Source organism: Cyrtonyx montezumae, unplaced genomic scaffold (genome assembly GCF_038088225.1).
Source record: "Cyrtonyx montezumae isolate F1298 unplaced genomic scaffold, pur_monq_1.0 scaffold_1, whole genome shotgun sequence".
In the NCBI taxonomy this organism is placed as follows: Eukaryota; Metazoa; Chordata; class Aves; order Galliformes; family Odontophoridae; genus Cyrtonyx; species Cyrtonyx montezumae.
Window position 1 is genome coordinate 4681925 of NW_027071825.1, and position 13868 is coordinate 4695792.

Below are 13868 nucleotides of genomic sequence, written 5' to 3' on the forward strand. Positions count from 1 at the left end.
TCCAGATGGTCAGATGGGATCACAGAGCACAGACCTGACACAAGAGACTGACGTGATACGCATTTCTTGGAAATGTACGTGCTCTTCCACTCCTTAAAATAGCACAGGCTGTCCTACTCCTTCCCATGTGCTGAAAGGTAACGGTGCAGAACTGGAAAACATTTTACATTTGGTCGGAGCTAATTTAACCTTCATCTTACAAAAAACAAAATAAAACAACCCACACTTAATCCCCCCCCTGCTTTAAAAGAACCTGCTTCCTGCTCAGCTAGCTCTGTGCAGCAGGAAGAAATCCGTGGTGTTTTTAGCAGCCAGTGCCAGTTACCAGGCACCAAAGTTTCATGCTACGCTCCACTGCGCTTTCCCAAAATGGATACCTCTCTTCATCAGTGCCGGGAGGGGTGAAAGAACTGCAGATTCTGCAGTCCAACAAACCAGCAACCTGATTAAGCACTTTGGGAACTGAGAGCACACAGAGTACACACGTACTCTGAACATAGGTTTGCCTGTGCAAAAGCACACGGAGCACAGCAGCTGTGCAAAGGAGCCACAACTGGTTTATGCTCTTGCTAGGTAACCGTGGAAACATCCAGGAGGATGCACTCGATCAGTGTGTGACCTCACAGAGCTGAGCTCCTCAAATCAGAGTTTCCTCAGGCACAATTTGGGTTTTTTTAAAAAAAATTGCTTTCTGCAGCAACATCATTTATTTCTGAGAGTAAATCAGTCCACCTTTCCTTCACTAAGCGATGGTTCTGGCACAGAGAAGCAGCAGGTACAGTTGGTGAAGCATTTTCGTTTGAGCTGAATTTCACACAGTTCCATGCAGATACAGTGCCAGAAACTTCTTGAATGTTTCTGGCTGGAAGCCATATATTCCAGTGGGCTTCTGCAGAGAAAAGACATGGATGCTCAGTTTGCAGTGAAGTGATTAATGCAGACAAACAACAGCTTTAAATACGCTTGAATAAGGCTTCAAAGGTGGTGTACCTTCCAAACCGTGCTCTCCCTCCTCCCCTCCCCAGGTGTGTGTGTGTGTCTGTGTGATGTGTGTAGGTACTCCCACTGCTATCAACCTGAGGCACCATGAACACTTTGCCCATCCACCTGAGAGGCCCTCGCAGCGTAACCGTGGCTGACAGCACTGTGCTCTATTTACTCCACAGTGAAGCTGTCAGCTGCATGTAAGCTCTTCCTTCGTCAGAGCACAAGCTGATTTCAAACAAGCATACTATGAGATGGTAGATTACAGATGGGGACATCTTTATGTAGGAGTTCATATTAAGCTTGGCATGTGGCTTGTGTGCTATGCAGTACACCAGAAGTACAAATACTCCCTGGCAATAACACCTGCTTAAGGCTCTCCTGTAAGAACGGGGCCAGCACCAGCATCAGTCCCCTGAGCTGGTTTAAAACCCACACCACAGCTCCGTGCCAGCTCCCAGGCCTCTGGCAGAGGTGAAAGGTGTTGCACACCGAGGGCCATTCCCAGCACAGGAGTGCTTTGCCCCCTTTCACTTACTGTAATGACTCTCTTCTTGATTTCTGGAACACACTGAGCACGTTCATACAGATTCTGATCAGAGTCAATCCAGACTAGATTCTTTACGCCATCGCTCGACACGAGGTCTGTTGTGTTTAACTGGAACACCAGGAACTGGAAGAGCTGGCCATCTGTGCCAATGCTTTGCACCACTATTGGCTGCTCCAAAACCTGGGGATCATTCTAGGAAAGAAGGAGAACGTTTAAAAAGCCAGCTACCACAGAAATTGTACGAGCAGTTGCTGATTCTGCATATTCTACTTGGTGGAAAGCCAAGATTTTAATAAATGTATTGTTACCTTGCCCAGAAAATTACTCTAGTCAAACAAGTTTTGAATGTAGATTTGGTATTTTAATTAAAATTCCTCCTTCAGCCAGCAACGAAGCATCAATTTGCATACTGAGTTGTGGGAAGGGTTAGAGTTTTACAGTTAAACCTTCTCCCTGGCTCCTACCTATTACCACCCCAGTGCATGTCACATCATGAACACGCTCGTTGCTGAGATGGTGTTCTGGATCAGCAGATATCAGTAGCCATACCTGAAGGTTACACTAAGACCTCTAGAGTGGGAAGCTATGGTACAGTAATCTCACTGCAGCTTGGAAAACTTTTCTAACATGCTACAGCAAGGGAATTCCACAACCCTTCCCCAGGGGAAGAACAAAGGCCCAGCAAGACAGCAGCAGTGTACAATACATACCCCATACAGCACCTTTGCCTTTGCCAGTGCATTGCCAAAAGCAAACATCAGCATTTTAGCACGGAGCTGTTCTGGTCTGAACCTGTTAGGACGATTGTTGGCCGATTCCAGGAAATACAGAGTGTGAGGATGAGAGTACGGATAACCATCTTTGAAACCTAAGTGGCAGATAACCACATCAGAAATCGTTCAGCAAGAGACTACAGAGCCAGTGTTTTCTCTCATATCTTCAGGATCTGTTAAAGTAATTTGCCTGTTTTTTCTCCACAGTACTGCCACTGGTGTGGAGTGCCTGCACTGCACGCCCACTGCCCCATTCCCATCCTCCCCCCCCCCCCCCTCAGAGCTGTGTGGCAGAAAGGCAAGGACTGCTAGGAAATTGCCAGCCCCTAGACTTACCCGTGTCATTGAGCTCTTGGTACACATACACTTCCTGAAGGTCAATTGTAGGAGAGATGGGATAGAAGGTCTCCAGAACGTGGTCTTTTGTGGCCAGTATCTCTTCCTTGGAGGCTACTGGTGGTATTGGGGTCATAGAGTTCATAAGCATTCCATTCAGGCCACGGATCTGAAGGAGAGTGGATTCTAGGGAGGGAAATCAGGCTGTATCCAAACATCACTAAAATAACACCAGGCAAAGGCATGCGTTTGCTTCTGGGCAACAGCACTCTTCCAGCTCATTGTTCTGCAAAGCTCCTCCTCCCCCTCACCTCCAAACTGATCTTAAACATTATCACAGCCGTAGCTTCTTTTCCTAAAGCAGCAATGTTAATTACTGGCATTAGCTTGTTAACGAAGCATATTTAGGAAGACAACAGTACAGATTTGGGTGGCAAAAATAAGCAGCCCGTTCTAAAGACACTTGGTTCTCTTCTCCCACCATCTGATCACCTCCTCAGGGCAAGGACCCTGCCAACAGTCAAGGCTGCCTACCCACACAGTGCTACTGAATCAAGAATTGGTTCTAGAACGTGTTCTGTTCTTTCTAAGCCTTTAGCATCTGAGTGCCTTCGTTACCCCCCTCACCATAAGGAAAAGAGCCAGCTGCCTTCAAGCTCAGCAGCAACCAACCTCTTTCCCACGTAGCTGCGATCCGGTAGTTTCTAGCCAGCATTCTTCTAGCCAGGGAAGGGTACTTCATGGACATTGACCGGCATAAATGGATCAAGTCTTCAAACAATACAGGGCTTCAGTTAGGGAAAGAAAAAGAACGGTTACACGAAGTAAATATGTAGTGCTAATGGCAGGCAGATGCTTCTGGGATACGAATGCTATAAGACATTACTGTCTGTGAGATATATAAAAGAATAACACTTCCAAATGGTTAACACAGATTTCAGATTAATACCCAGCAAACCGGTCCTGTTCCAAGTTGGCAGAGGTACTGCTTAGCATCACTTATTTTAAAAAGTGACATTCTGCATCAGCTAAAACTTGATCTTAGGCAGAACACAGTCCTTGGCCTAAGAGAAGCTTCAGTATAGAGTATGCGTAACATTGTTAGGACTGCCAACCTCCTGAATGTTGTTTGGTTTTGTTTACAAGGTGGCAAAGGCTCTGTCAGTTTCCCACCCTGGCTCTCCCTACAGCAGCAGCTCCACGTACGAGCTTTCCTTGCAGTGTCACAGCCTCTGGTTCTCAGTGTTTGATGAAATGCTCACACCGAAGCCTGAGTGAGAACTTACCAGTACTTTTCTCTTCTGGGAACAACTTCTCTGGTGTCCCAGAGTCGTGCGTGTGCAATTGCACGGTGCACGGCCTCCTCCTGCTCCTGGAGCTGGTGTGCTGGGTTCTCAGCAATGCTGAGCACTGCAGCAGGTAAGCCTTGCACCAGCTTTGTCTTGGTGAGCCACTGCGCCTGGCGAACCCCTCGAAACAAAAGTGAAAACACAGAGACGTGAATTTTCTTCAGGATGGATAGCAAGAAAAAAAATTCTTATCAGAAGGAGTGGTGAGATATTGGAACAGTGAGAAAGCCATGGAGTCACCATCCTGGAGGTGTTTAAGGGTAGCTGTTGCACTGAGGAACAGTCAGTGGGCACAGTGGGGATGCGTTGGACTTGTCATAAGGGCTACTCCAGCCTTACTGATGGCTCTATGAATGAGGCCACGGGGCAGGCTGGCAATGGGCGTGCAGTGCTGCAGGCTCACAAAATTGCTTCAGTTGGAAAGGATCTGGCTCAACCCCCCTGCACCAAACAGGGACACCCACAGCTCCACCACAGCAGACCCACTCAGGAGTCCACCCCTTTCCTCCACACAGCACCGAGAGCCCACCCTCGGCTCTCCCGCACCCCTCTCCGTCCGTGCGGCACAGCTCAGCCCATCACAGCGGCCGCCATCCACCCCGGGGCCGTTTCTGCTGTCGTGTCCCTCGTTCCCACGCACTCCGGGCTCCGCACAGCGCGGGCCCGGCGCTGCGGGTACCTTCCAGCATGCGGACCCGCTGGTGGCAGACGAAGCAGCCGCGCTCCTTGCGCAGCGGCATGTCCTCGATGCGCGGCCCGGGGCTGTGCCGCGGGTCCCTCCAGCCGCGGTCCCACGGTGGGAAGCGCGGCCGGGCCAGGCCCGGCACGAAGTACTGCCGGCCCGCGTACGTGACAGTGTCCAGCTCCACCTGCTCGCGCACCGGCCGCTTCTCCACCACCTGGGCCAGCTGGTCCGGCGGGGGCCCGCGGGTGGTCCAGGGGGTGCGGGGCAGCGGCCCGCAGGGACGGGGCGGCTTGGGGCGGGTGACGATGCCGCGGCCGCGCACCGCCGTGGGCCGCAGCAACGCGGGACTCAGCGCCGCCACCGCCATGTTGCCGCGGGACAGGGGAGGCGGGACGGCGGCGCGAGCGACGGCTGCGGCGGCCAATGGGAGAGCTCCGCCGGGAGGGCGGGTCTATAAAAGGGGCGCGCGGCGCTGTGCGGGAAGAGCGGGCGGAGCCGCCCTCGGGGGCGGGTGGGGGCTGTGCGGGAGCGCCTCCGGGCCGAGCGCTTCCGGCGCTGCCATGGGCGGCCTGGAGGAGGAGTGGTGGGCTCTCCGGCCCCGGGAGCCTTCTCCGTCGCAGTGTTGCGGCGGCGGCTGCAAGCCGTGCGTGTACGACGTGTATGAGGAGGAGCTGGCGCGATGGGAGAGGGCTAAAGCCACGCGAGACAAGAGCGCGCTCGTGGGGCGGCGGGGCGAGGTCAGTCAGTGTGGGGGCGGAAGCCGAGCATCCCTAGTGCGGCCGGCCCGGTGTCCCCAGCGCTCAGCTGCCGCTCTGCTTTGCTTCCCAAAGAGAAGCGGGATCGTAAAAGGCGTCGTCTAACCGAGTAATTATTTACTGTTGTACTTGCAGAGCCATAATTCAGAGCTAAATCCGGATGCATTTACTGCATTCAGCGTCAGCTCGGTGCGGCAGCTGACAGAGGACACCTACCAGTACAGATTTGAATTGCCGGGGAACGGCAGGCTGCGATTGAGTTTAGGACAACATATCGTGTTAAGGTATTGTTCTCCGTGCTAGTTAAACAGCCCCGCATTATGTAACCTCATCTGTAGCTTTGTGTCCACAGACAAAGCCCTCGCACCAGGGAAATCACAATTTCTATAGCTCTGCAATAATACAGATGAAAGACCCCATGAGCTCGTTAGCTCTGCTAATTTTATGGTAAAAGCCGTTCCGAAGCACATTTCATTTCAGCATTATCCTTGTGTCGGTGGGTCAGAAAGAACTAGGTGTGATTTAAAAAGTAATAATAAGCTGCAGAAAGAAGGAGTCAAAGAATAGATGTTACAGTAGATGACTTGTTCCTGTGTGTTGCAAGGAAGGCAATGAGCTGTGTTCACCTTGGAGTTTGGTATTTTTTAGGCTCTGTATCTTGGAGTAACTCAGCACCCGTGGTGTTGCTGCTGATGTCTGGGCATTTTCTAACTGATTTCTAGGAAAACAGCCCTCCTGTGTGGTTTATTGCTGGCCTGAAAGGGGCCTCCTGGGGAAAGTTTGTCTCTCCCCACCATCTGTGGTGATCATTGCCAGATAGCAGAAGTCGTGTTATGATGCCATTGATCTGTATCTGTTGACGTTACTCGTACGTTAACAGCTGATGCATACAGCTGGCTGCCTGCTTTCTGCTCGGCTCTCTTACGTAGTGCAGCAGAGGAAAAGGTTTGGCCACTTCAGTCAGTTCCTGTGGTCAGTAGTGATGTGCAGTGTGGATATCTTCTATGGGAAGAGAAGACTGGCAGGAAGATACAGCAAATACTGACAAGAGCTTGACTTATGGCTGTGCCCTGACTTTCATTATTTGACTGCCAGATGCTGTCCACACACAAAAAGAAAGGTAGATCCCAGAACAAAAGGAGTGGCACACAAGAGAGCGTTTTCTCTCCCCTCTGCCACTCTTCTCCAAACCTCCTTCCACGGATGTGTGCAAGAGCTGAATGTGGGATACAGCTGGGGCCACTGCCAGGAAAACAAAAGATGCATTATAAGTTACATTCCCTGTGGATTTTCACCTCTCACAGGGAGACGTTTTGCATCTGTGCACAGGCTGAGCCACTGAGAAGGGGATCTGCTGCCTCCCTCAGCGTTGCCTCATCTCCCCAGAGGAAAGCAGAAGTGTTGGTAATATCTGTCAATGACACAAGTTACAGTGGTTTCCTATATTTCTTTTCTCAGAGGAGTGGTGAATGGTTTGGAGGTCCAGCGAGCCTATACTCCGATTAGCCCAGGGAATGCAGAAGGTTACTTTGAAGTTCTAATAAAAGTAAGTCAGTCTATACAATATAGATTAGAGTCTGAGGTGCTGGGAGTTGTGTTTTCTTTTAGGAACCAAGCACACTGTCAGCACTTCAAGGGAGACTCTGTCAAATCCCTTGTGGACTGTTCCTGTGTTGTTTTGAAGCAGTTGTGCTTTGCTGATAAAAATTGCTGCTTGTTTTTTCCTCCATGAAGCTGCAAGCAGAGGAAGGTGACACACAAGCAAGTGCTTCACAGCACAAGCCCTGCTAAACATTAAGGCCTCTCAGGAGCCTTGCAGTTGGAAGGAGATGCCCATTTCATGTTCCTGATTTCATTTTGCCTTTTTGGGTAAAATGAAAAGCACCCCGCAGGACATGCACAGGACAATGCACAGGACATTCTTCTTGAAGTCACACCCAGTAGCCAGTCCAGTGGAACCATTGGGTTTTGGGAAGCCTTTGCTCAGCTGAGCCTTTGCACTAAGGACACTCCTCATAAAAAGCTTTCATTTTGGTGAAAAATTAGGGTGCATGCAGTGACATCCCCATTTTGGGTGAGCTGGTGGAGTTCAAAGGGAAGTTACAGGAGAGCTTGGCTGGCAATTTTTCTGCATATAGTCTGCAGGGCTCCTATAAATGACCTAATTAATTTGTGTAGAGAATACCTAAGTGAAGATTCTTTTCTGAAACTGTATTTGTATGTCACTCCTGTTTCCTGAGGACAAACTCAGGCTCCAGAATAGGTGTGAAATGCAGAGTGCTGGGTCATTTGTCCTCTGCCAGACTTTGATATTCTGGAGTTCTGTTATGCATTGTATGTTTGAATGTGAGCCCTGTTCTTTAGAAATGCTTGCCTAAGATACCTGTGGGAGGGTCATTTCAGCATTCTTGTGGCAATTGGTGTGTGGTAGGGGAGAGAAATGTAGCATTTGAGTTGTATTAATAGGATACATTCACGGGATGACTGTGAAATCTCATGTATACTTGCTTACTACTCACAGGTTTTGCATTTCAATAATAATAGTAATGATTGTAATGATACCTTTCCTTTATATAGAGCCTTTCATCCCAAAGGGAGCTATAGTTACTCTCTGGCAGTGACAAAAGAGATTGGTAACACCCAGTCTAAAGCAGCCATTTTTATAACTCACTCTGTAGGTTGTGGTATATTTCACACTATTCAAGCAATTTTGGAGAGTACTATATTATTATTATTACTATGCAATCCAAGCACTGTTCAGACCCTTCTGTCTCCTGTTATTACAGCATTGCATTTGTGATACTACAGTTAAGAGTGAAGGAGTTGCCATTTACAGAGCATAACCCTCTTTTCAAGTGATTTTATAATGTTAGGGTTTCTCTTCATGTAAAACTGGGTGTAGAAGTTTCCCCCCAGGAGATAATTATTTTTTCTTTCTATTTAGAAAAATTCATTTTAAACTCACTCAATCACTTCTTACTTTGATTTTCGAAAATAATTTTGGTGAAAGAAGGATTGCTTCAGTTACTGTTACCGTGGTCCATGGGGAATGGGCTATAAGGAGGGGTTGTTTTTTTTTTTTCCTCTTGTTGTGGATTTTCATGGACAGGTAAAGATGGTAGGGGTCAAATACTGTTCCTTTGATGCAATCCTCTTTGTGTGAGATTCAGTACTGCCCAGAGCCCTCTGAGCATGAAATGGTTCTGACAGCAACTCACACTCTGGGTACTTTAATACCTAGGTTATCTTATTTTAAGCGAGCTTGTTACAGGGGGAGGAATATCTGTGCTCTCTGTTAGCTAACATTACTTACAAGCACACCCACCTGCTCACTCTTGTCCTTAGCTTCTCTGTGGCTCATCAGTTCCCTTTGCCTGCAGTGCTGCTTGGTGGCCAGCCCAGGCTCTGGGGTGTGGAGCTGGGCTTTTGTCCAGTGCAGAAGATATCCCCAAGTACCCTTCTCTCAGTTATGTGGGCTGAAGGCTTTGAAGGCATGTATTGCATTCCATCTTTTGACCCCTGGCTGTGTTGCTTTTCCTGAAGCTTATCAGTGGCATCACCTCTGTGCAAGTTGCCTGCTGTAGGTGTTAGGCTTATCTGCTCCCACAGGCCGGGCCAGCACTCGTTCTCTGAGCAGATCCCATAGACACTGACAGTTCTTCTGCATGTATTCTTTCTTGTCATCCTATGAGTAGGACATGTATATACCTATGGCACATTACATACAGCAACAAGGCTGCTTGGATGAGTCCTTCAAGGCCAGTTTTGGTGGGCCTCTGGGCACCTGATCTTGGGGTGGTTAGCAGCCAGCCCACAGCAGGGGTTGTGACTGGGTGGGCTTTAAGTTCCCCTCCAACCCTATGTTGTTCTATGATTCCCTTTTTCCAGCAAGCACTCACTCTCGTCAGTCGCAAGTGAGGTTAGCATTTCTATGAGGAAAAGCCTAGATAATGTTTTTTGTGCCTAGTAGAAAGTAGAGCTTTTTTTGCCTAATATTTTCCTTCTGTGAAGCCCGAAGTAACTTTTTTGGGGGGGAAACATAAAGGCATCCAGATGATCTGTTCTGAAAACAGTTTTATAAATGAGAAACCTCTCACTGGGTCACTAATTGTATCAGTACAACATTGGAGAGGCTGAATTGAGGGAAGAGCTATGCAGTGTTTATGTAACTATCAGTACCCAGAGGGCACTTACAGATCCCACACCCTGAGCTTTGGAGGATGCTTGAAGGCTCCGACTGTGCTTTGCATCCAGGGCTTTCTTCATGTTTTGTAAGCAAGAACTTTGATAAGCTTGTTCCAGTTTGAGAAACTCGAGACTGCCTGAGTGTGGGTTGTGTTTACGTTGCAGTCAAGCTGGAATTAATCCAATATGATTTAATGTAAATGTCTTTGTTTTGAGTATAACTTTGAATTATTTTTCAACTAGAACAATCTTTCTTTTTAAATGCATGAAGTGTTTTTTGCCCCCTTCTTGTTTAAATGTAGATAACTTTATAATTGACTTAAGCTGGGAAACTTTCCAACGGAGTATAATTATTCTTTTCTTTTGTGCAATGTTTTTTGTTAGTGCTATGAAGCTGGGCTAATGTCACAATACATAAGGACTTGGAAAGAAGGAGACACAGTCTTTTGGCGTGGGCCATTTGGAGGGTTCCCATATCAACCTAATAAGGTTAGTTTCCTGAGAGACATAGGATGTTTCAGCTTGTGGCAGCTAGCTTTGTTTAATAATCCAAAGGGAGGGCATCAATTTGATTGCTGCTTTCATGATTATTTTAGGGACTTCCTGGTTATTGTACATTGCTGTGGCATTAGCAGTCAGCTGGGGAAAGTACACCTTATTGAGCTGCAGCATATGTAAGAGGGAAGAGGAGAAGGAGGTGGGTGGGAGACTGGAAAATTAGCAAGGCTCTCTGTTCATCACTTGCATGTGTTTAACAAAGAAAATTTATTCTGCAGCAGCAATGTGTGGGTTGGTTTTGCCTTGTTTGAGCAATGTTGCTATTTTGTGACTGAGTACGAGTGAAAAAGAGGTGTTGATCTTTTCCTCTCCTGGGTGTTCTCTGAACTACAGCAGCTCCAGTGAGGTGTCACATCACCCCGGCGTTCTGCAAATGTTGATTCCCATCTACTGATACCAGGCTCTCTGCAAAGAAAGGCAGATCTGGTTTCAGGGGAAGGTTTCTCACGCACACTAATTTCGTTACTTAATTCTGACCTTTCAAATGAGAAGCAGAATTGAAACATAGGTCATTAAGATCCCAAAGCCTTCCTTTCTTCTTCTTTTGTAATTAACTTTAGGTATCCAACAGAAAATAGGGCTGTAAAATCCCTTTGGCCAAGCTCCATGTGTAGAGCAGTGATGTTCTGCTTCCTGGGATACCCTCCCTGCTGTGTTAGGCTGCTGTTCACTTCTGCTCTTAAATGCTTCCAGGTCATTTGGGACAAAACATTGCAGCCCTGCCTAGAAGTGACTCATTTAGGGACTGGCTTAGGTGATCCTTGTGCGTGTAGTTTGCAGAGCACCTGGGCAATCTTCAAAGCTTCTTGCTGTAGAAGAGCTGACCCCATCATGGGCCTCCTTTGGTGAAGGTAAATGCGTGAACATCTCCGTGCTGCAGGTGGGAAACACTGGGTGCTGTGCTGGTAGGTCTTTGAGATAAGTGAGATAATGTACCAGGATGATGTATGGATCAAGGTGGAGAAGAAATCATTCCCTCCAGTGCACCTTTAGGTCAGTGTTTTGCAGCATCCAAAATAGACAGTGATCTTTTTCCATCAAGAAAACAACCAACAATGGATCAGGAAAGTGTACAGTTGAACTGAAACTGAAATATAAATGAACTGAAGCAAGGGCTGAAGTTGGGATAGATGTTTCTATTTGGATATAATCCAGTTTCATAAAGTTTGATATATAAATCCTGAAAGCGCTGTCTGTAATCCTTGATGGAGTTTTATAGAAAAGTACTTTTGAAGACTTGTATCAGGACATGAACTGGTAAATATGTTTTCTCTCTCTGTGGACCCTTCAGCAGTGTGGCAGCAAGGAAGAGCTGGCAATGTGCGCATTTGTTTCTAATCACGATGGTCAATTCAGCATTCTGTTTCATTGTTAGCATGGAGAGCTCCTCATGCTGGCTTCTGGCACTGGCCTTGCACCGATGCTTCCCATTCTTCAGTCCATAACGGAGGATGAGGAGGATGAAACCTTTGTAACTCTTGTTGGCTGCTTCTGTACATTTGAAAAAATATATCTGAAACCCCTTCTCTGGGATCTGTCTCGATACTGGAACATCAGAATATTTTATGTCCTAAGCCAGGTAAATAAATGAATGTGAAATGCACTTGTGTGAGCGTTCTGTTGTGGTGGATGAACAGTTTCTGTCAGTCTGGTCCTAATCCTTTCCCAGCCATCGAGACTATTGTTGATCCAGTTGCTGCTGTTCTTAGATCTACTAACTATTCTCATGCTGCCAGCAGCCTGAAGGATTTCAGGGAAGCAGCCCTCTCTGTCCCCATGGCAGTTCTTCCGTCACTGATTCGTATTCACTGTTGATTATTTTCCCCCTCCACTTCAGACAGTTGTTGCTGCACCTGAATGTTTATGTCAAGAAAGCTTTACTCTGGGAGCATCACAGCACATAAACTATTTCTCCTTTCCTGATACCAGTACCTTTAGTCTGTCCATGTCTTCCATTCATTGCTTATGGCTATGTCTCTCTTATTCTAATATGTTAGCACCAATTTCCCAGCAGTCTTTTTCATCCCAGTTGACCCATTTTCAAACTTTCTAAAGTTGTGTCCCCCTCTGTAAAATGCTGTTTTGTGCCAAATCCATAGGATGAGGATGCACCTCTCAGTGACCTTATGTTTTGAGTGCTCTTTTCTGTTTTTATTTGGTCCCAGAGTTGCCTGTGTTCTGCACAGATCTGGTCGATGGAAATTACTTCCCTCAGAAATGAGGATTCATTGCAGGAAAGATACAGAGAATTATTTATGCTAAGGGAATGAAACTCATTGCATTTTTAGCTTCTCAGATGAATCATTTTTTGTCTCACGGTGGATCTGCCTCATACGTTATGTTCCACATATGGTCTTGGCAAGTTGAGGTTGGATGCAGAGGAAAAGTACTTGTACTTAGGCATCCCCTCAACTGCTCTGTAGGTGTGTGATCAGTAGTGGTCTCTGACATAGCTTAGATGCTCTTCTCAGGACAGCCCTTTCTCAAGAGCCTGAGAAGCTCTTGAAATTCAACCCAGTAAAGGGCAGGGAACCTATCTGACCCTTGCTGACCCCTGTCAACACAGCCTGCCCTACATATATGATGCTCCTGTCTTAACAGGTTTGTTGTACTCCGGTGCTGAGTGGTGCATCTTCCCCTTTAGGATTATGTGTGTCTGTCCCTGTATTTCACTCTGCTGCCTTCACCATCAGATCTGAACACCTTCTGCTTCTAATTAATAGCAGTGGGAGGTCCTGCTAGATCTAACATCGTGGGATCTAACATTTCTCATGGGATCAGAGCTGTGTCTGGAGCATGGTTTTCTTCAGTTGCTTTGACAAGGGAGATGGAACTGAAGGAGACTTGGGGGAGTGGGAGAGGCAGTGGGGAGGAATGGAATTGGGACTTAAGTCTTGGGAATCAAAAAAGCATGGTGAGTAGTGGTTCCCAAAGGAGAAGGATCTGTGGTATAACACTCAGTTTTGCTTGACTCAGTGACCAGATCCAGTAATAGGGAAGTATTTTAGCTGAACTTCACAAGAGAAACACAGGTCTTGGGATGGATGATTTCTATCCAGGTTGGAGTCCCAAGAGTGAAAAAATGTCCCACACAGTACTCTGAGGGGAAGAGGGAGGTTCAGCTGTAAGCAATTCATTGTCCTTTTTACTTTTTTTGCCTTTTCAGGAAGCTTCACTAGAAAATCTTCCTTGGAGCTATCAGGAAAACACATTCACTGGTCGCCTAAATGAAGATTTGGTAAAGACAATAATTAATTCCTGTCGAAGAAAGCCATTTGTATTAATCTGTGGCTCTTCTGCATTCACTGAAGATATGAACAGATATCTGAAAGCTGCAGGAATTGAAGAAGATTCCTGTTTTGTCTTTTAGCAAGGTATTCCTGAGCTAAGGAACCTCAGACCAAAACTAGGACATCCTGTTAAAAGACATTGCTCAAAATCAGTTGTCTCAATAGACTGAGATCCTTATGCCTATAGTTTCTTTCGCCTTTGGATTGAATACATTTTCCTGTATAATTCTTGATCTTTAATGTTTTAAAGATCAGGTGACCTTCCAGAGTGGCTATTACAATTGCCTGAGCCTTGAGGAATAGTGTGATCATTTTAGGGGAGGTCTTTACATGCAGTTTTGAGAGATGTCTCTTAAGGATATTAAGAAGCATCCAAGGGTACAACTGTGATGTAATATGAAGA

General features: G+C 46.9%; 2 protein-coding genes across 2 annotated transcripts; one reads left to right on the forward strand and one right to left on the reverse strand.

Annotated features, from left to right (window-relative positions):
* Positions 1-605: 605 nt before the first annotated feature.
* On the reverse strand, positions 606-5056 carry MRPL37 (mitochondrial ribosomal protein L37). Its single transcript, XM_065738550.1, has 7 exons — positions 4672-5056; positions 3930-4113; positions 3316-3431; positions 2644-2829; positions 2245-2402; positions 1523-1726; positions 606-889 (listed from the first exon to the last, which is right to left on the reverse strand). Exons 1-7 carry the CDS (start codon positions 5042-5044, stop codon positions 812-814), a joined length of 1299 nt encoding a protein of 432 aa, XP_065594622.1. The 5' UTR covers positions 5045-5056; the 3' UTR covers positions 606-811.
* Positions 5057-5215: 159 nt separating this feature from the next.
* On the forward strand, positions 5216-13858 carry LOC136054742 (NADH-cytochrome b5 reductase-like). The gene is made up of 6 exons (XM_065746115.1): positions 5216-5414; positions 5568-5716; positions 6891-6978; positions 10002-10106; positions 11551-11754; positions 13342-13858. Exons 1-6 carry the CDS (start codon positions 5238-5240, stop codon positions 13543-13545), a joined length of 927 nt encoding a protein of 308 aa, XP_065602187.1. The 5' UTR covers positions 5216-5237; the 3' UTR covers positions 13546-13858.
* Positions 13859-13868: the final 10 nt, after the last annotated feature.